General features: G+C 32.1%; 3 protein-coding genes across 9 annotated transcripts; 1 reads left to right on the top strand and 2 right to left on the bottom strand.

Annotated features, from left to right (window-relative positions):
- The first annotated feature begins 1,148 nt into the window (after positions 1 to 1,148).
- LOC131668584 (DNA ligase 1) lies at positions 1,149 to 4,947 on the top strand. Its single transcript, XM_058942868.1, has 2 exons — positions 1,149 to 2,922; positions 2,999 to 4,947. Exons 1-2 carry the CDS (start codon positions 1,236 to 1,238, stop codon positions 4,618 to 4,620), a joined length of 3,309 nt encoding a protein of 1,102 aa, XP_058798851.1. The 5' UTR covers positions 1,149 to 1,235; the 3' UTR covers positions 4,621 to 4,947.
- A 2,280-nt stretch (positions 4,948 to 7,227) lies between these two features.
- On the bottom strand, positions 7,228 to 8,664 carry LOC131668614 (max-like protein X). The gene is made up of 5 exons (XM_058942940.1): positions 8,485 to 8,664; positions 8,267 to 8,407; positions 7,775 to 8,154; positions 7,580 to 7,693; positions 7,228 to 7,514 (listed from the first exon to the last, which is right to left on the bottom strand). The coding sequence occupies exons 1-5, from the start codon at positions 8,519 to 8,521 to the stop codon at positions 7,458 to 7,460; spliced, it is 729 nt and encodes a 242-aa protein (XP_058798923.1). The 5' UTR covers positions 8,522 to 8,664; the 3' UTR covers positions 7,228 to 7,457.
- Positions 8,665 to 9,784: 1,120 nt separating this feature from the next.
- On the bottom strand, positions 9,785 to 21,509 carry LOC131668596 (zinc finger protein 271-like). Of its 7 annotated transcripts, none has more exons than XM_058942903.1 (13): positions 21,104 to 21,509; positions 20,153 to 20,258; positions 19,300 to 19,683; positions 18,463 to 18,905; positions 18,242 to 18,383; positions 17,829 to 18,176; positions 17,509 to 17,753; positions 17,334 to 17,417; positions 16,991 to 17,172; positions 15,908 to 16,045; positions 14,406 to 14,489; positions 14,104 to 14,321; positions 9,785 to 14,011 (listed from the first exon to the last, which is right to left on the bottom strand). In XM_058942903.1, exons 2-13 carry the CDS (start codon positions 20,201 to 20,203, stop codon positions 13,538 to 13,540), a joined length of 2,793 nt encoding a protein of 930 aa, XP_058798886.1. In that variant the 5' UTR covers positions 20,204 to 20,258; positions 21,104 to 21,509; the 3' UTR covers positions 9,785 to 13,537. The 7 variants fall into 7 exon arrangements, with proteins under 7 accessions (XP_058798886.1, XP_058798885.1, XP_058798881.1 ...); XM_058942902.1 differs by having other exon boundaries at positions 15,824 to 16,045; positions 21,104 to 21,508; XM_058942898.1 differs by having other exon boundaries at positions 14,104 to 14,489; positions 15,824 to 16,045; positions 21,104 to 21,508.
- Between the last annotated feature and the right edge of the window lie 1,357 nt (positions 21,510 to 22,866).

The following is a 22,866-nucleotide window of genomic DNA, read 5'->3' as shown; positions in this document are numbered from 1 at the left end:
TTACATTTTTTATGTTTGCAATTCAGTACTCATGTTGCTGCATAACATTTTTTATTTGTATTGTATTTACCGTTGCATTAATATTTTCCATTATTTACGTGTTTTGAATAAAAAAATGTTAAAATCTTATGCATAAATTGAATTATATATACCTTTTCATATTCAGGATTATATTCGTTAGATATTACTACATTCGTGAATTTATTTTCAGAAAAAGTTTTGACGACGAATATAATCCTGACTGTCAAAAAATGTGTAAACATAATACTTAAAGCAAATACTGTTGTATAGCAGATGAAAAATACAAAATAAAGAAACGCTTGTAGCCGATACATAAATGAGATATCGCACTACATTCCTGAATTTATTTTCACAAAAAGTATTAACGACGAGTTGTCTTGAATCTGAAATAGTATTATTGTACATAACTTCTATTAACACAAAAAGTATTAATTGACAACGAATGAAAAGACATACTTGCTTAATTCAACTTTGTCAGAATAAGCAAGACAAACGTATATCATCAATGTTCCTATAATATAACTTAGATAATTATTTGGCACTCACACACACAAACCATAACACGATCAAAAACATAACAGACATGAAGCAAGTAAGATAACTATATTATTATTATTTTGATAGCGCAGTGATACTGATAGAAGCATTTAAAAGTTAATTTTCTCGGTTATTTATTACACTTTATTTATATGAATATATAAATTTTTATGGAACATGCAATTGGTCGATTAGGATATTCGCATATTTGATGACCAAAGAAAATAATGATGTGGAAATAAGATAGTGAAGGAAAAAAGTGCTGATATGCATTTCGATCATTTAGCCTAAATCGGTAATTAAGTTATATAAAAAAAAACTATTTTCAATGCATTTTTTTACTTAAATTATGCAATTATATTACAATGAGTATAAATAAGTATTTTGATACATATTACTAAAATTTTAACTATGTAAAACATCAAAAGTGAAAAATATCTCATCAAATCCTTTAGATATAGTGGTTGGTAGTAGTAGGCTTCCAGAAATTTCAGGCCTTCGAATCGGTACATGCCCCGACTACTACCGTGGCCACGAATAAATATTATAGTATAGTCTTCATATCTCAACACTATAGCATTTCCCATCAGAAAGGTCAGCGCGCCAAATTCTGAAAACATAACCTGAAAACAAGTGAAAACCTGCCAATCTGGTGAAAACTGTCATTTGGCGCGAAAATGTCTCAAAGAAGCATCACGTCGTTTTTTACGGTTTTAAATTCAAAAAATGATAAAAAAGAAAGCGAAGATGCTAAACAAGGTGATAAATCATTAGAGAAAAATGATGTGTCCAGTGGAAAACGTAAAAGAGACAAAAGTACCGAAGTGAAAAAGTCTCCTTCATCACGAAAATCTACTGCTAATGGAACGAGCAAAAAGGAGAAGCAAGTTGAACCTAAAGAAAAACGGAGAAAATCTACAAGTAATGTTAAAAAATCGCTAGTTGAGCGAAAATCTAAAGGTAACAGTGTTGCTAAAGGTAAGAAAAAGCATATTAATAAAGAAAAAGATACAGAAAGTGAATCAGAATCATCACCTGCAATTTTGAAAGATAATGATGAAAATGCTTCGTCAGAAAAAGAGGAGGAAGAAGCTATTGAACGACCTACTAGAAATAAAAATAAGAAAGTAGTGTCCAAAGTTTATAGTAGACTCAAAAATATTGTTGACTCTGACACTTCATCAGATGAGGAGCATGTCAACGCAGGTGGAAAGCGTAAAAGTACTACAGAGTCAAAGGAATCTAATGAAACAAAGAAATTAAGAAATGGTATTGATGATGATTCTGATGAAAATGATAAGATTGATAATGATAAAAGTAAAGATGAAGAAGATTTAACAGATTCCAGCATTACAAATAGAGAAGACAATCAAGATGAAAGTGATAATGAAGAAAAAGAGATTGACTTAAATGAGTCTATAACATCAAAAAAGTTGAAAAGCTTTTGTTATCAAGAAAGTAAAAATGATGACTTAAAAGAAAAAGCAAAAAAAACAAACAGTCCTAAAGAGGCGAAATCAATGGATAAAAAAGCTAAATCCAAGTCTCAGAGTAAAGATAAAAGTCCATCAGCTGAAAACAAGAAAGCTGACAAGAATTCTGAAAAGTTTATATCATCTAATAAATCAGAAGAAGTTGAAAATGATGGAAAGTTAAAACAAAAATCATCATCAAAGAAATTACAAAATGAAGTTAGTGATAAGAAAAAATCAGTGAAGTCTCCATCATCTGAGAAATCAAAAGAAGCAACTAGTAATGGAAAATCTAAAGAGGACAACGATACTGATGATGAAGTTGTTAATGAAAATCCAAAAATAACAAAAAATACTATAACAGATTCTTCACCACTAAAAAAAAAAAACGAACTTAAAGAGGGAAGTGAATCTCCAGAAACGAAGACTGATGAGAATAGTGACAATAAAGAGAAAGAAAAGAAAAAGGAATCACCAACAATGAAAAAACAAGGTTCTAATACAGCTGCTATGTTTGGAAAAGCAAAGACAACAAATGAAAGTCTTGACTATAACCCAGATAAATCATCATATCATCCAATAAATGATGCTTTCTGGAAAGAAGGACAGAAAGTTCCATATTTAGCATTAACAAAAACGTTTGAGCTGATTGAAGGTATTAGTGCTCGATTAAAAATAGTTGAAATACTGTCCAATTACTTCCGTTCTGTAATTGCTTTGAATCCTGATGATCTACTTCCAAGTATTTACCTCTGCTTAAATCAACTTGGACCAGCTTATGAAGGATTGGAGTTGGGAATAGCAGACACTAATTTAATGAAAGCTATTGCCAGTTCAACTGGCAGAACTCTTATTCAAATCAAAGCTGAAATGCAGAAAGTCGGTGATTTGGGTAAGTTAAATTTAAAATCATCTCATGTTATTATTATGAGTGATCATGTTGCTTAAATAAAATATTTATGTTTCAGGAATAATTGCAGAAGGAAGTAAGTCAAATCAAAAAATGATGTTTCAGCCTGCATCATTGACTGTCAGTAATGTCTACACAAAACTAAAAGAGATTGCCTTAACTACTGGAACAAATTCTGGAATGAAAAAGATAGACAAAATACAATCTTTGTTTGTAGCTTGCCGTTTTTCTGAAGCTCGATATTTAATCAGATCATTGGCTGGAAAGCTTAGAATTGGCTTAGCTGAGCAATCAGTTTTGCAAGCTTTGGCTCAGGCTTGCGCAATGACCCCTCCACAACAAGAACGACCATTTGAAGTACTGAATGCATCAAAAGGAATTTCCAGTGAAACTTTCAAGCAGAAATATGATGAATTGGCTTTGATACTTAAAACAACTTACTGTCAATGTCCAAATTATGATAAGATCATTCCAGTGCTCTTAAAGAAAGGCATTGAAGAATTACCAAATGAGTGTAAGCTCACCCCAGGTATTCCACTCAAACCTATGTTGGCTCACCCAACTAAAGGTATACAAGAAGTATTAACGCGCTTCGAAGGTATGAAGTTCACATGTGAGTACAAATATGATGGAGAAAGAGCACAGATTCACATTTTAGAGGACGGCTCGGTGAGGATATACAGTCGAAATCAAGAAGATAATACTAGCAAATATCCCGACATAATCAGTCGTGTTCCAAATACCCGAAGCGAAGAAGTCAAAAGTTGTATACTTGATTGTGAGGCTGTCGCCTGGGACAAGGAGAACAAGCAAATTCTGCCATTCCAAGTGCTTAGCACAAGGAAACGCAAAGACGCAAATGAGACTGAAATCAAAGTCCAAGTGTGTGTTTTCATGTTCGATCTTTTATACTTCAACGGAGAAGCTATGGTTGAGCATCCTTTACAGAAACGCCGAGATCTGTTGAAAACTTACTTTAAGGAAATTGAAGGTGAGTGGTGGTTCGCTAAAAGCCTTGACGTCCAAACCATGGATGAAGTTCAAACATTCCTCGACGAGTCTATCAAAGGAAATTGCGAAGGATTAATGATAAAAACACTTGAGAAAGAAGCTACATACGAGATTGCCAAACGTTCTCGAAATTGGCTTAAATTGAAGAAAGACTACTTGGAAGGTGTTGGAGATACATTAGATTTGGTCGTTATTGGTGGTTATATAGGTAAAGGCAAGCGAACTGGTACGTACGGAGGTTTTCTGTTGGGCTGCTATGACCAGGAGAACGAAGAGTATCAGAGTATTTGCAAAATTGGCACTGGTTTTAGTGAAGAAGACCTAGCAAAGCATACTGAGGCTTTGAAAGAGTTAGTCGTTGAGCAGGTCAAATCCTACTACCGATACGACTCCAGTCTTGAACCTGATCACTGGTTCGAACCTAAACTTGTCTGGGAAGTCAAGTGCGCTGATATGTCGATTTCACCAGTTCATATGGCAGCTAAAGGTATTATCGATCCAGAAAAAGGTATTTCACTAAGGTTCCCTAGATTTATCAGAATCAGAGATGATAAAAATTGCGAGGATGCAACATCTGCACGACAAATCGCTGATATGTATTTAAGCCAAGAACAAATAAGGAATCAAACGTCTACAAAAACGACTACAGCGCAAGAAGATTTTTATTAAATTTACTTTTATTGACGTTATATAAGAAAACAAGTATTAAGGCTGATTGGACGTTATATTTTGTCATTCATTAGTATTTTTTAATGTTAATATTTGTCTTTTTGACAGACAAATCGTACTACAAATTTCATTTGCTACAATCGTTAAAGTTGTTGCAGATAATTTCCCTTTCGTCATACTTGACAGATTTGCTATTTAATTTTTCATGACAAACTTCGTTTTGTTATAAAATTTTCAAACCTGTTATTTTCCAATGAATTGAGAAATTATACTAGTATAATCAACAATAAATTGTATATATTTTTAACTTGAATAAAAAATATTTTTAAAAGAAATCAGTTGGTATTTTATATTTAAAATTCAAGAAAATTTGAAAAGAAGATAAATTCGCGTTTATTCAGAATTACTCATTAGAACTTATCTGTGGGGTACGAGAGACTCTGGTCTTTATAAGTTTTAGCATGTGTCTCTCCAAAAGTCCTCTTTTAAGTGCAATATGGCCAAAAATGACGCGCAATCGTAAATCAACCGTATAGAACAGAAAATGTACAATGAATATTGAATTATGTAAAGTGATAGAATAAATTTTCTTGTATAAACCTTTTAAAAGCTGCAACATTAAGAAAGTTTTAAATACTGAATTCAAATTATTCTGTTCTTTTTAATCTAAAAATGCAAAATTATAAAAAGTTATTGTTAAATAGCAAGTTTCTAAGATTGGAACCAATCTCTTGAAAATTAAAAATATTATTGCATTCTATTGCATCATTATCATAGAAAGATGATCAATATGACAGTATGGATATTGAATGTGACAGATATTTCGATAACATCGATCGTAATCGTAGGAATGTGATATCTATATAGAACGTTCTATTTTTGAGAACGCTGCTTTGAAATCAATTTTCTTTAGCCAAAAAATCAAATAGAAAGGTCGTGAGTTTAGTCTTATTTATAATCAAATATAATATGATATATAATATACGAATAAAAACCTTATTCGTATTCAAATTAAAGTTAATTGATACCATTTCATTTATCTAGAAAATACAGGACAGCGTCAATTAAGAAGATAATACCGTTGATGATAGAGAGCGCACCCTTAATTGTATTTTTTTCCAAATAGTTGTATGGTGATTGAATGTATATTAAACCTATAGCTATAAAAAATGCACAACCAACTGCGGAGAAGAATATATCCTGTGAAGATACATGAATTTGTATTAAAACTTTTGTTGGATATGACTTAGTAGAAAATCAAATTAAAATAATAGCTAAATCAACATATTTACGATTAATTTGTCGACGGGAGTGCCCATTATTTCTCCTAACAAAAGGCCAGTCACAATAATAAGATAGCCAAAATAAGTTCCAGACTCCAAAAAGTCATGATCTTGATTATAATCCCAAGTTGTGTGGAATAAAAGTCCCAAGAGAATGCATGTCAATACCTATATAAATTTGATTAACCTGTAATCATTCCAGAACAATGAACTTCAATATTTTCGGTAAAAACAAATTCCACTGCGAAGAATCCGTAGTAAGGTTGCATATTGTTTTTGAGAAAATAACAAGATTTCTAGTAAATTAATAAGGTAATAAGAAATTATGACAGCACACAGTTTTTTAACATTAACTAATTATTCAAAAAAACTAACAATGTTACATTATTAATTTTCATCATTATTTATTTAAAATCAAACTTATAGTTTCATATTTACTATAAATGTACAAAATAATACTTACTAGCTCTATGATCTTAGTAAGCAAACGCTTTGTAATGTTAATACCCATATTTATCGAAACTGCAAACATCAAACAATGAAAATATGTATTGATTATGTGAATAATATTGTGGATCGGAAAAATGTCGATCAGCGACAAAAGCAATGCTTGCGTGAAGTAATTAAAGTTCATCAAGTCCTTTTGGAAAGCGATCTTGACGATTTTTTTAATTAACGGTTTACTTTATCTACTGTACTTCATTATTTATTCTTTTGAGATTATTACAATTTTGTGTTTTCTGAGCATAACTTATATGTTATAATATTAACACTATTTTTTTAGTAACGTAGTATCTATTAACTAATTATTTGAAAAAAGTAAGTATACCTTAAATAAATGAAAATTGCATTAAAATCGTATTATTTGTTTTCAATTGCAATAAGTTATTACGTTTAAGAACTTAAGTAAATTGCAGAATGAAAGGTTATTTATTTTTATAATAACGTGAACTTAGAAACAATAAATAACAAAAGTCAACAAGAATAAATTGGTATAATATCGATACAAGTATCAACTATTTAAAAACCCGTCAATTAGGAAATCCGGAGTATCTCTAACGTTGTCGATCCGTGCGCGTTGAATTATTTCTTTTTTTCAAACTTTTCACTATTTTTTTTCAAACTTGTTCTAAATGAACAAACTGATATTGTTGGGGTGCACAGTTTAAAATTACTCATTGTTTTTATTTTTGCTTTATAAAGTCTATAAATTGACTTATTTGTGGCTGCAGTAGCGGCCGAAGCAAGGGATAGCTACTATTTAATAAAAATATACCAATGGCTCAGTTCAGTTATAACTGTACTCATGTTTCACTTATAAATAATAAAAAAATATTGGAAACATCAAGTTTTAAATAAGTTTATTATCAAAACTAGTCACATGTAATAAAAAATAGTTTAATAAAATTTTGACACAATGGTACATTATTTTCAACTACTTTGAAATATTTCAAATTTCATAAACTTAAAGAATAATATTTTCTCATTTGTACTTTATAAGCTGATTTCTATAAGAAATCCGACTGAAGGATAAGTTAGGGATATTTTGATCCACTAGCTGATTTGATTATTGAGTTGTTGTAAGACAGACAAGACCACATTTCTAAGAGTCTGCAAGAATAATTCAATTTTTAATGTATGAAATAAATTATTATTTTGTTCATAAATAATATTACCTGTGGTTTACAGTGCTCTTCAAGCCAAGTAAAAACACAAGCTGATAATTCAGCAAAATTAGCAACTGATACATTGTCAAAAGTTTGAAACAAGCGATCCATAATAGCCTGAAACTGATAGCAAAAAATTAAACAAAATATTTGTATATCAGATAATGAAATTTATTAAAACATTCTATAATATCAGTTAGTTACCACTTGGAATTTAGTTTCATCTGAAACACATGTTTCCGAGTGTCCAGGCTGTGTCTGATGAGCTTTAACAATCTGCTCATAGTTGGCTTTCATTATTCTAAGAGCAATAACTTCTTTACGCAGAGCATTTCGTTCTTCTTCTTGTTTTTTCTTTTGTTGTAACAAAAATTGAATGTAATCAATGGATTTCTGTAAAACAGTTGCTTTTGATAATTTATAACCAGAAGGATCTGTTTGTTGACATGTTGGTACAAGATCTTGAAGGGTATCATATCCTTTTTTAATAGCATCTCTTCGTTTTTGCTCTGCTTGTGTATGAGCTTCCCTACGTCTTTCTTTGTAACTTATCGTTGAACTTTTATTATCACTGTCTTCATCCTCTAGTGATAGATGCATGATGATAAATTAAAATTAAAAATCAATAACATATGTTATGTATAAATAAACATATATATATATATATATATATATATATGTAATCAAGCAACTGACCAGTATTATGAGCAGATGAAGAAGGAGTATTTACAGAACCTGTACTGCTGCATCTAGAAAATGTATGTCTATCTACAGGACTAGAGGGTTCTAATTTATTATCACCATCGGAACCTGTACTGTGGGTGTTAATGCGTATATCTACAATGATATAAAAAAACGTGTTAGTGAACAATTAAAAATATTTGACATCTACAATTTAATAATGCTGTACATACGGTTTTCGTAAGATTCTGATTGCGAAATGTCACTCATGATGGTAACAGCAGTTGAATCTGCGTAAAATATTGAGATATCTATAGGTTAACCTATTAACTTTAACATCACGTAAATCAGACACTTCTGGTTGATATAATCTGACTTTTATTGTGTTATTGACACATGATTAAAGTTTATGACTCTCCTAGCTCTGTATTGAATATATATATATATATATATATATATATATATGTATATATATAAATTAAAAAAAACATTAATTACGTAGGATAAAAGTTTGAGTGTGAAGTCCATACAAACACACACACATATAGTGTACAGACTATAGTATTACAGTTTGTACATAGTATGTGCGATAGATAGATAATAGTTTAACAACTCAAAAAAATACCGATGCGAAAACAGCCCGACACAAATAATATTTTATAAAAAAAATGATCACAAAAAAATGTCTAATTGTACTTTTCGAAAAAATAATTATTTGTTATTGTACCATTATATTTCTCATAAAAAATAAAAAATATCGTTATCGATAATTCACCTCCTATTTATTCACATAAAAGACATAATTAAGCAAAAATAAATTCATAGAAAAATTGTACCTTCTATAGTCTAAATTGTACCATTAGTACAATTCTATAAATTTGTTTCTAAAAGAAATAACAGGACAATTACAAATTACCACTCATTGTTACAACTTACAAGGATGTCATCCGGAAATGCACTTTGCGCAGGCGTAGAGCTTTGTAATTGTCCTATTATTTCTTTTAGAAACAAATTTATAGAATTGTACTGATGGTACAATTTAGACTACAGAAGGTACAATTTTTCTGTGAATTTATTTTTGCTTAATTATGTCTTTTATGTGAATAAATAGGAGGTGAATTATCGATAACGATATTTTGTATTTTTTATGAGAAATATATGGTACAATAACAAATAATTATTTTTTCGAGAAGTACAATTAGACATACGTGAGATGTGATCATTTTTTTTTATAGAATGTTATTTGTGTTGGGCTGTTTTCGCATCGGTCAAAAAAATACATTACCAGATTATTGATAGTATTGATAGTAGCTATAGCGGTCCTGTTACGCCTCTCTGCGGAAACATTTTTAAACGTTGTATATCCGCGCAATATTTAAAATAATAAACCTCTTTTTGATTGTATGTATATACATGTGTAGTATGTCTTACTTGACCAAAATTTGTAAAATTAAACAATAAAAATGGTAATTAATAAATTAGAGTGAAAAAATTATTTTTATTAGAAAAATGAAATATTTCTATCAATTCACAGTTTTGATATTTATTTCTTTGTTATCCACAGTAAAGCTATAATTACAAAGTAAATTTCAAATACATTTGTATTGTACTAATAGCTTTCGAAAAAATATCTTTCATACAAAGATTTGGCGAAGCTCACATCAGAATTGAATAAGGAAAAAAACACCACATTCTCACATTTAACATAACACCAGTGTATATTGTGTCAAAACTGGGATACAGAATATTACAACGGTGCATAATAAAATTCTATGTTTTTTTCCATCTTTTTTTCTAATAAAAGGTAAATTATAAATGATTTATGCTATTTTTCCCTAAAATTTCTTTCTAAATCAAAGCATCATTAGTAAGCTACAAACTTTTTTTTACAAAAAAGTGTTCTCTTGACAAAATAAAATAAAATTAAACAATATAAAATAATCAAATAAACAAAAAAGTTTTGCTTTGATTTAGAAAAAATTATATCTTAAGTTATTTGGGTTTGTCATTTTACTCTTATGCTTTTAGAACAAGCGGAAAATTAAAATTCCTCCAAAGCATAAACAAACTTTTAATTATACACTTGTAACATATCATAATAATATTTTAATTGTAATAATTCATATAAACATTATCTCTAATATATTTTCATTACAGCTTTTATGTTTTCTTACGATTAGTTTTATAGCTCCGCTGGAAAAAGTGACTCCAAACTTTTCATTTTTAGGAGGTAATAGTAAATCCATGATGTTGTGATTTTTAAGTGTTGGTTGCATCGCTATGAGGAGGACGTAACTTTGGAGTCGCCTTTTTTCAATTCTTGCTTACACTAAACCGGTATATACACATAATGTATACGAGCTTTCGCTCTATATATATTATACATATATAATCATCTGTTTCGAGTGTGCTTCCGCTACACTATTCGCTTATTATACGTTTATTTCGGTGTATTGATTATTTAATACTCTGTTAAAATACAGAGTATATATATATATATGTATATATATATGGCTTTTTATATCATAGATACTTCTAAAGTAGATGCGCTATCTGCTTGTCTCAATAGTCCATTGCATTTTTGTTTTTACAAATTTGTTCTGTTTCAAATTGCCTGTTATGATCGTTCAGTGAATATACAATAGCAATATTCATAATATATTGTACATAAATCTAAATTTTTAGCTAGAGAGAGTGAAGATTGTGTTTCTAGAACGTTATCTTTGTAATAAAGTCATCTGCCTTTATACTTATCTTTCATTATCACTTAATATGCAGTATGATTATAAATTTAACTTTAGGCTTGATACTAAAATTTCATTTTCTTTTCAGTTTACATATTCCGCTAACAATTTCAGTTATGACATTGAGCGTTTTGCACGTGAATTTTCAGTTTTTGTTACTTATATTAGAGTTTCGTATTAAATATACTCACATGATTTAAATAATTTTGAAAATCATGGACTAATTCAAGGTAAAATTGAAAACCATTTTACATGCACATTTCGAGTAAAAAAGTACTCTACTTAATACTAAGTAATAAGCATATAAATTACTAAATGATAATACCAAGTAGCCAGATAAATTTTATAGTAAAATTCTAAATGGTTGAAAGAATTTAGAATCTTTTACAAAAGATATAAAATATTTAATTTTTCATTTGAAACGATATTTTAATGTCTAAAATTGAGTTTCGTAATCCAACGTTCAATGTTCTGAAGTATAAAAATTTTTAAATTCAATGTTATATAATACAACTCAATTTTACACCAAAGTTGCATACAAACGAAATAATGCAGTTATATTGCACTCGTAAAATAAAACAGATAACGGTAAGTTACAAGATTAAAAAAAAATTAAAAACAATTACTATATAACGTTCGGTACTTCAAAATGAGTACATATCTACACGATGACTTATGATATTCCTTTTAAATCTTGTACAAAAATGTGTAAAAGAAGTACTTCTTTGAATCGTTCTTATTTGAATAAAATATTTTTATCCTTATACAACACATAATGTATTCCTAACTCTAATCTTTCTTTTATTTGCGTCGATATTTTATTTGTCTTTTTTACAATCGCATGTTGCCTTTGTTACGTACAATGCTAATTTATGAAAAGTGCAAAATACAAACTACTGGTCGCAATATGAACTCGATATCATTATATCAATTAAGTGATGTTAAAATTTTATTTGGTTCCTTTATGTTCTAAAAAGCTATTTAAAGACACATTATTTTATGTTTACTTTTTTGTCTGTACAAATCAAAACGTTCATTCTAACTTGTAAGCATAACACCTGTAAATTATAAAATTATTTTCAAGGTGAGTCTGGTTATTTTCAAGATTACCTTACTTGATAAATTGAAATATTTTGTTGGTTAGAGCATGCTAATGTTTAAAAAAGCATTCTCAGTATAAGATTAATGCTAATTTGATGGTTTCCTTTTCACTACAAAAACAGATTGGAGATATTCAGAAAAATGTAGTATATATTCTATCACTGACCAAGTGAAATATATTCGAGTAGTCACCACAATTGCTGTTGAAATCATCATACTATTTTTAGTTTGGAAAGTGCTTATAAAATTAAGTGCAAACAACGGTAACTCATTGATACTGCAGATTTCATTTGTAAGATTGTTCTCTTACATTCATAACTTGCCCAGGTTAATTACAACGCTTGGAAACTAAAGGTTCCGTAGATACAAATAATAACTGTGAGAAAATGTTCAATTGTATTTAATTTTCCTAGGTATTGTTAGGAACATTCTATGCATTTACGCATATATGCATGTAATAGAAAATATATCAGACGTAGACATGTCGCTCAAGTAAATAGTTTGTAAAAATTTACGCAAAACTGATAAGAATCTAAACTACCTGCAATCACAGATCGTTTAATTTAGTTTGAAAAAATTACTTTTTCATTGAATTCTGCAGAATTCTTCGTTCAGAAGGAAGGCAACAGTTGATGCAACCATTAAAAAATGGATAATTCAGTGATATTTTGAAAAATAGTACAAGTAAATTACGTTTCAAATTTAATGATATTCAATTTAATGGTCAAATTAATAAATCTGTAAAATGTTGTCTGTATGTTATAGTACGCTTTTCAATTATCGATACTTATATCTAAAAATAATAATTTTGCTTCATTTCATATCAGGTATATACCAGCACTTTTATTCGTAATGCCTCTTCACTTTATTTTAATTAGCTACATTTATTTATTTAATACGGTCACGATCATTCTCATTTTTTTTTCATTGTTTACTATGAAAAGTAACAATAAATATACAACAAATCATATTGGTATTCAAAGTTTTAAACTGATAATTTCTTCAAATAATTACGAGTCAACATATCACCTGATCAATGAAGACAATAAATATTAATATAACTGTAAATAAAATTTTAACAAAAAAATACGGATGTAATTACTATTACAAAAAAATTTTTGTCCGCAACATTGTGACGTCAAATAACTAGGGGTATGCAAATGAAAAAATTGTTAGCTTAGTTAAACAAAATAAGAAAGAAGTATTTATGCTAAAGAACGTTCATTTTTTACGTTCTAATATGACAGCGAAAGAAAAAAAAGCATTTATTCGCACACCCCTGACAATAACTCTAAATTCGTTAAAAATATATAATGAAACAAGTGACCAAACTGTTGGTTCAATAGCATGTAATTTAGTAAGCTGTAAAATCCGTCAAGTTCTCCGACGTCGAAACGACATCAAAAGCTTTTCACTAGTACAGAATTCCGCACGCAGCCTATCAATACGTGGCAAGCACTCCTGGTGGGGTGGGCACAACAACGGTATGTTGAGGAAGCGGAGCACTAGGCTGTGCCAAAGGATGTCCAACAAGTACAGCGGCTGCAGCAGCGGTAGCGGTAGAAGGAACTTGTTGTTGCGTTAAAGCTCCTGCAACTTGTGTCGGTGGGCCCTCGGCAGCGTGCTTGCGAAGATGCCGCAACATGTTGCCTTTCTCAACAAACGTTTTATCGCAGTCGGGACAGCGATGTGGCCGTTCGTCAGAATGCGATCGTCGATGCGACACCAAGTGGCCTTTGCACATGAAATCTTTGGGGCAGAGATCGCAACGGAACGGACGCTCGGCTTGGCTACCTTTGTTATGTGAGCGCATATGGAAGAGCAGGTTGCCTTTCAATGGGAAACTTTTGCCGCACTCTGTACACACGAATGGACGTTCACCGGTGTGGCAGCGCATGTGATTTATAAGGTGCTCCTATAAAATATACATTAATTTTCGTTACAAAATTTTTAATTTATTTTGTACACCTAAATTAGCACTTATTAAAAAATGTATAAATAGTTTACCTTTCTGGTAAAAGGCTTGCTGCAGACATTACAGCAGTGAGAGGAGTCACCAGTATGCTGTCTCAAATGATTGTTTAGATGTTCTTTTCTAGTGAAGGTACGCTGGCAGAATTCACAGCGATGTGGCGATTCTCCGGTATGGATCCTCACGTGATTTGTAAGATGTTCTTTACGGGTAAAGGACTTGCTGCAGAAATGGCAGCGATGTGGACTTTCGCCTGTATGTTGACGCACGTGATTCGTCAAGTGTTCCTTGCGCGTGAACGATTTCGTACAATACTGGCACTTGTGGGGTGACTCACCCGTGTGCTGCCTTACGTGATTCACCAGGTGGTCCTTGCGCGTGAACGCTTTCGGACAGTACTGGCATCGGAAGGGCGTCTCTCCTAAATTTCATTTTTTACTTGCTTTTTTGTTTTCTTTTTTCCTTCATGCTTTTTTCAGATCTCTTAATTTGTACTTGATTCTAAGACATTCACTTGACTGAGGAGAATGACAAGTGTATCGTTCATGGTCATTGCCACACGTTACAGTTATATTCTCGTTCAGCTTGAGAAAAGCTCACTTTGAACGAAACTTGATTAGTAACGGACAGTTCGACGATAAAATTTCCCTCATATGTTTTAAAACGATGTTGAAATAAAAATATTTTGCATATAATACACTTTTTACAAATGTACAAAGTGAACTATTTCTTATCATAATTATTATCTTCCCAATATTACACAGACACGAGGCATTACCTGCACAAGGCGAGTTTTACCCGATGCAATACACCAAATGGCAGTGTATATTACAAGTGAACAAATCGTTAGCATGTATAAAATTGTTTAATAATCGAAATATCACAAAGCAAAACAAAATAATATTGCTATTGTGGCTGTTAACTTTTTTTTTGTATTATTTATTTACAAATACTTCGATTTCTGTGAATTCTTTAGTCACAAAATTTTAGCAAAATGATGCAATATCGCTATGTAATTATATCTGCCAGTGTAGTGGTATGTTAAAAATGATAATGTACAAGTGCGTTTCATGTATAATATCAACGTGATGTTTTGTGCCATTGTTTTTTTTTTCTCAAGAAAACACTTGCCATCTTCGTATATTGCATTCAAAGAAAATCTATGATATAAAGCTTTGACAATTTTTCTTTAGACAAATTTTTATAAATTATTCAAATAAAAGCAGTTTATATCACAGACTAGCTTCTAATAAGTTTATATCTAACAAGGAAAGAGCAGTTTGTTAATGTTTTCACCAATTGATTTTTATAAATTGCATGTTGCAGAGAAATAATTTATTATGAATGTTCACTTTTATCACGTAACGATTATTAGTTGGTCAATAAAGAACAGAAGCACGTATGAGATGTGAAAAAATACATATAAAGTACAATATACGTATGAAATAGCGACATTAATAAACTGCGTAAGTGTGGATATAAAAAAATAAATGACTAAGCAAATGAGAGCGGTGTACAGGCAGAATTGTGACATTCATTATAGTATTGAAAAAACGAAGGGGGTAAGAATAAAGTAAGTTGATGGGCATAAGGTACATTGGTGGATTGTTACAAAAAACCAAGCGAGTATGGATGAAATGAAACAAAGCGGATGGAATGCAACATAGAACAATAAAAAAAAGAAGAGTTGACAAGTCTGAGAGTAAGTATATAGTTGTGTGAACCGAAGTGAACATCTCTGCCAACCGCTCTCACCTGTGTGTTGGCGGATGTGGTTAACGAGGTGTTCCTTTCTCGTAAATGATTTCGAACAAAAGTTACAGCGGTGCGGACTCTCACCCGTGTGTTGCCTCACGTGGTTCAGTAGATGCTCCTTACGAGTAAATGTCTTCGAGCAAAAATCACACCGATGAGGAGTTTCGCCCGTATGCCACATGATATGGTTCGTAAAATGTTCCTTGCGCGTGAATGATTTTCCTAAAAAAATAATAACTTGTTAGTTTTACGAGAAAATTTTTGTTTTCATATTATTAAAATTTATTGAATAACTTTCAATATGAATTCTAAAACATATACATCAAGGGAACCAAGAGTGACAATATATAGTATAGTACATTACGATACAAATGCGAGGAAAATAGATTCTTGTCACGTGTGGCGTTTACGCCCGAGCGAAGCGAGGGTGGAAAGGTACACGAGACGAGAAACTGTTTCCTGAACATCTGCCGTACCGTATTTTTTGATACGACGTGTGAAAAGTGCGATTTTCAAAGCACGTTTTATGCCGAGCGTGCGGGAAAAACGCACTTTCCGCACAGAGTGTTGAAAAAATATATACAATAAAGACAAATATCATGGTTGTCACAATTATATCCTTTTATTGAAAATTAGGCATTTGTTTTTAAAATGGGATCATAAACACCATTCATTGAAAAACTGTTGTTCTAACTACTCAAACAGATACAATTGTATTATACCTGCAGCCCGGGGCATTCAAGTTTTACAAGTGGCTACCTGTCGAGCTAGCCTATCTTACGGTATCTTCCAAACAAAAGAAGCAGGTATACAGCCAAGAGGACAAGCCTACAAATATACTTATCTAAAATTCAATATGCTCGACCGACAGGTAGTTTCTTGAAAGAAAGATTGGTTATGGTACTTTAGCAGTGGGATATTTTTCTGGTGTATAATCCCCGGAAGTGAAAATTCTTATAAGTTATCTCTACCTAAGTCTTTTGTTAGGAATGTCTTTTTGTGTTCCCATGATAAATAGGTTTCCTTTAACGAAATTATGCTAATCTGCCTTATTCCTAAATCAAATAGGAAAACTAGTTTTTCAATTTACAGGTCAAGTGAATTTTTTGTTAACCCTTTATTATTACGTAATTTTTATAAAACTAATATTTTGGAAATAAATTTTACCACAAATTTCACAGCGGAAAGGCGTGTCATTGGTATGCGAACGCATGTGATTGGCAAGATGTTCCTTGCGTGTGTACTTTTTACCGCACACTTGACAATGGTGAGGTGTTTCGCCGGTATGCCACATAACGTGGTTCATGAAGTGCTCCTTTCTAGTAAATGACTTTTTGCAAATGTCACACCTGAAAAGATATTTTCAACGTTATTGTTAGCACAGTTGGAAAGAGTAATCGCGAAAATAAAGACTTATTTTTATCTTACTCTTTGATATTTATTTCATAAAACAAGTTCATTTTTTTCAAATTTTTGTTTAAAAAATTACAAAACAAAATAGATTTCTTACCTATGAGGTGTTTCTCCTGTGTGCTTCCTTACGTGATTGACCATATGTTCCTTACGGGTAAATGTTTTTGCACAGTATTGACATCTGATAGATGATATAAGCATTAGTATTCTTCATCTCCCCGATTAAAAAATTTATTTTATATTTATTTGTTTTATATTAATTTAATATTCACCTATACGGCGTTTCGCCAGTATGACACCTCGTATGATTATCGAGATGCTCCTTCCTTGCAAAACTTTTACCGCAAACTGTACAGTTATATGGTTTATCTGTAGCATGACGTTTCATGTGTCGTTCCAATGAAGGTGCATTCGCAAAAACGTGGAAACATACGGCACAAGTAAACATGGAACCTCCTAAATGACACTTTCCATGACGTGTAAGGTCGTTTGCAGTAGTGAATGCTTTACCGCAAACCTTTTTAAAATTAAATCGACATAAGTTTTACCGTTTTTAAGAACCGCCAACAATGTACCAACATTTAACAATTACCTGACAAGTAAAAGGCTTTCTTTCGGTGTGGTACCTTCGATGTACAATCAACTGATATCTGAACTGGAAGATTTTGCCGCAGACTTCACAGGCGTGACTGCCTACAGAAACAGGCGATCCACTTGGACCAGGTGTAGCTTCACCGTCACTCGTTTTTATTTCAAATTTATTGAGTTGTACTTGCTGCACGATCGGAGTGCCATTCTGTATCGTTGTAACAGTTTGTGTTGGCACTGTACTTCCTATCAAAGGTGTTCCTGCGGCTAAATCACTCTGTAACTTGCCAAAAACTTCATGGTATGCCAGCAGTTGATTTATTTGATTCAATTCCTCGACGTTCACTGTTCCCTATTTTTAACCAAACATTGTTTTATATTATGAGATTTTCTGAGGGTCTTGATTCAAAATTTTACCTTGTTGATGTACTGAGATATATCAACGCCTAAAGTTTTTGCGAGATCAGGATCACTTGCAGCACTAATTTTCACAATTGAACCATCCGCAGTTCGAATGTCCATCATATGACTCCCTGGCTTTAAGTCAGGCACTTGAAATCTAAGAAAAATATTCAAAAATCCAACTTAATTAGTAAAAAAAACTAATTTTATATGAAATTTACTTTTTCCTAACTTACTGAGCCATATTTAGCTGGCGTATCTCCTCTTTCTTTTCAATTTTTTCACTGGGATTGGCATTATCAGTAGTACCGCCACCAATGGTAACATTAATTTGTTGCTGCTGTTGCTGCTGATGTATCAGACTTTGCTGCAATTCCTGAGCTTGTTGATGATGGTCGTTATTTACATGGGGATGTCCTTGGTTATCAGGTTGTTCAACCTTGGATTTATTATCTCTGGATGAACTCTGATTTTGGTTGGCCTGTACTGAGTTTTGAACATTTTGATGATTTTGAATTTGCTGCAGGGCTTGAACCTGCTGCAACAATTGTGCTTGTTGTTGTTGGTGTTGTTGTTGCTGTTGATTCTGTAGTTGTTGTTGTACTTGAGCATGCACGGCTTGTAGATGCGTTTGTAAATGAGCTCCATCAAGATTCAGCCCTGGAAGAGAGACTGGAACCTAGATTGTAATAGTGTTTTTGTAAGTTTACTTTTCTACTAAGGAGTTATATTATGTTATTTATTGCATTATTACATACTACATCTTTATTAATTTGACTTCACTTTACATATATATTTAATCACTAGCAAGCATGGTTATATAATTCTCAAACAAACAAAATTATACATAGATTAAATATTAAGAGTAATGTGTAATAATTGTTTGTAAAATAGCCACAGCATTGAAACTAGTTGTAAATAAAATACTAATTGCAATAAAAATATTTTGTATACCATTTATATATATATATATATATATATATATATATATATATATATATATATATATATATATATATATAATATATATATTATATATAATAAAGCCAAGCATGCAACCTAGAAAAACAAACCTGAACAGATTGTAGAGTATTTTGCTGACTACTTCTACTAACAGATGTTTGCTGTTGTGATGTAGAAGTTTGGTTAGGTCCAGTGAAAGTAAGTGCTACATCCTGGTTTAATAAAACAGCTGATTCTTTTGTAGTTTGAACCTTACCAACCCCAGCATTTTTGTTGTTAGGAGGGTAAACTGACACCTGAGGTATTGGCCCAGGGAATAAATTGGTAAGCACCAAATATTTTGCTACAGAGGAAGCTACCGATGATGCTAACGCTACAGTACCTACACGGAGGTCTGTGGACGTGCTTGGATTATGTGTTACATTGTTGACAGTTGTTGCTGTTGGCACATCACCTTGATACGAGGTACGAGTAGTACCTTGACCACTTATTTCCTATCAATACACATTTACAACATCAATTTGCCATGCAGTAAACAACAATAATTTACACAGCCTCTTACAAATGTACCATAGCTTACACAAATATTTCATTAGAATAGATGTCTTAGAACAGACTGACATTGGCTATTATCATATGCCATCTACATTTGAGACAGATGTCAAAAAGAGTTGAAATTTTTTTGAATTATTTAATTATATGAAATTAAAACGTGCAATCTACAAGGTGTCTTTTAATTTCTACTCAAGATTATTCTATATATTACTAGGTTGAAAAATTATCAAGTTCTATATATAAAAATATAGTGAAAATAATAAAGTAATATGTTTAGACAGAAAAAGGGAGAGATAGCTTTTTCAAATTGCAAACATCTATATACCAAAATAGAAGAGAAGTAAAAATACTGCTAATACACATTTGTATCTTGGCTAAGAAATAATAGGACAAAATGACTTTATTTACCTCTTGTTGTGCCTGCGTTGTCGCTGGCAGAGCATGTTGCTCACTGTTCATTTTTGATTAGTAAAAACCGTCTACCACATACTTCAGGTAATCTTCATTCTTCTTTCTGGAAAATAATATTGAGCTCCGTTTATATATTTAATGATAAATTATTTAAAGTAATTATAAGACAAATAAGTTTTGTATTTTAAAGGAATATTTTAAGGTTATACCTATGCATGTAGATTTAGTGCATATATTTTTGATCAATATTGCGCTCGATGATAATTCAAATTTTATTTTATTTTTAATGACAGCTAAGTGTTTGGGAAAGATTCATTGTCAGTGTAATAAAAAAAATTTTTCTATAATGAATTAATACACTAAATTAAATCATACTATGTTCACTCAACGCTCCCTAAACACACCTGACCACAACTACTTGTAGGTCAAGACGTGTATAGACTGAGCATTAAATATACAACTAAATCACTGAAAGAAAGGTTATAGGAAAAAAAGAAGAAAAAGTCAACACACCACGAGAGTGACTCATCGGGACTGTGGTACAGTAACAAAGCCCCACAAGAACAATCAACTTTAATTACGACACAACCCTACTTTTATTTTCGAAAACTACCGGAACGACAGAAAATTGCATATACAGCAAGCGCGCGCGTTCACTATACGAAAATCCTTATCGTTTGGATGAAATCCCGATTAGGATCGCTGCTGCTACGCGCAACATTCCAAAAAGACGCAAGATGGTCGCCGTGAGAGCCGAAACGTGCATCAATTATCGCGCGCTGATACGAAAACAAAACCGCACATACGGACACCGCACGCATATATATACACAAGTTAACTTCACTCTTCTGTACGCCAGATTAACTCGCCTCACTTATAGGCCGCAGAAACAGATAAAAGAGAGAGAGAGAGAGAGAAAGAGAAAGATAGAGTGAGCGAGATACTCACGTGTTGTCAGCAGCGCGTTGTACGAAGTTACTTCGCGGCATACTTTTGATTGTAAGACACGACGACGAGGACGAGGTAAGAGGAGCAAAGTCTGGCAAAGCGAAAACAAACGCGAAGTTACAAGCTGGCTCTCTTTGCGCTCTTCGCTGCTGCGCGTGATGGCGGCCGTCTTCTTCTTCGCTTCGGCGCCGCCGGTGGAGGTACCTCCCCCTCCCCTTCGGTCCTCCTCTTCCACCGCCCAGCGTTCTGTACGAACGTTTTTTGGAGAGTCGACGCGCGATATCGAAGGGGAGGGGCTCCCCCTCGCCGCCACTCTACTTTTCTGACCGTCCATAGTACCGTCAGACTTTCCACATACGAATGACAGTGGTATGACTTATTTTATTACGGTTGTTGCAGCTGATTTTTCGATTTCACGGACGCATGCTGCTTGATGACTTTTCTTTTTATAAGCTATATGCTGCCAGTCCGTGAACAGGTGCGTGACTAAAGTTACTTACTTTGCTTGTCAGTATTTAGTTTGCAAACAGTTTGAAAAGTGATTCAATAAGGATTTACTTTTAGTATCTATTTAAAAAGTTTTATTTCTAATTGAACTGCTGTATGTTTATGCTCCAATATTTTCATGAATGAATCGTACTGGTGAATGAATGGATTTGAATTTCAAAGCATGTCTGTAGAGTAGATAAGCGTAGGAGAATAAAATAACAAGAATGTATACAGTTTCATCCGAAACACGAAAAATTGTATTTAAGACATATTGTTTTCTAAACAACTAAATAGAAATAAAATAAAACGTGATATTTAAAAAATTTTTGTAATGTCAGCAGTTTTTAAAAATAGCATCATATTTACATGTGAAATGGTGAATTGCTATGCCTATATTTCGTATTGTAGTCGATGTGGCATATAGTAAAATTTATCTGATTTAGGTAAATTCATTTGAAATTTGTAGTTTATTTCGATTATTTACTTGCTATCGTATTTATGATTCAAAATAATAAATAATCGTACATTGAGAATATTGAAAAATTGCGATCAATTATTATCAATATCATAACGACCTTTTCCTGGTTGTATAATTATTGCATTCATCGATTAAAAGCATACTACGAAAGTTTTCTGCGAAGAGAAATATATTTTTTAATTCACGGACAATTTGACATTGGCGCATAAGCTGTAAGCTTTGATGATGGTCAATGACGATCCATCAATTTGGATCACGTGACGCGACGTAAACTCACATAACACTTCGCCTCTCTCCCTCCTTCCTATACGCAGGCAGTGGAGAGCTCCCCTCCTCCCTTGTGCAGCTGTAATCAACGAATCCCCTCTTTACCTCTCTCGTTCGTGTTTTTTGTTTCGCCCCCGCTCTTCGTTACCGTGATCATTATATTTCATTTTTGGCTTCTCGCTTAACGCGGAAAGTTTTCCATACCGGTAAGCTTCTATTGCAGATGTTTATTTATTATTTATTTGATAAGATAATTTATGATCTATACACTATTTGATGATTGAAAAATACTTCTAAGTTTGCGGAAATTTTGACAAGATAGAACGATTAATCAATTCCTTGAGAATTCGAACAACTGTAGTTGGCAAAAATCAAAACGATTGCATAGGTTTGCATTTAAGAATTTGACGTGCACGTATGCCTTGTTGCAAATTTGGTAATCGATGTCGAAAAAGATGAAATATCGCATACACGCAAGGTGGTACACCTTCATTAGCATTATTACAGTGGAATGTGGTAATTGACCTGC

Source organism: Phymastichus coffea, unplaced genomic scaffold (genome assembly GCF_024137745.1).
Source record: "Phymastichus coffea isolate CEN01 unplaced genomic scaffold, Cenicafe_Pcof_1.1 PCOF00081, whole genome shotgun sequence".
NCBI lineage: Eukaryota > Metazoa > Arthropoda > Insecta > Hymenoptera > Eulophidae > Phymastichus > Phymastichus coffea.
The sequence above is the reverse complement of the archived record's forward strand: the minus strand, read 5'-3'. Positions and strand labels throughout refer to the sequence as shown.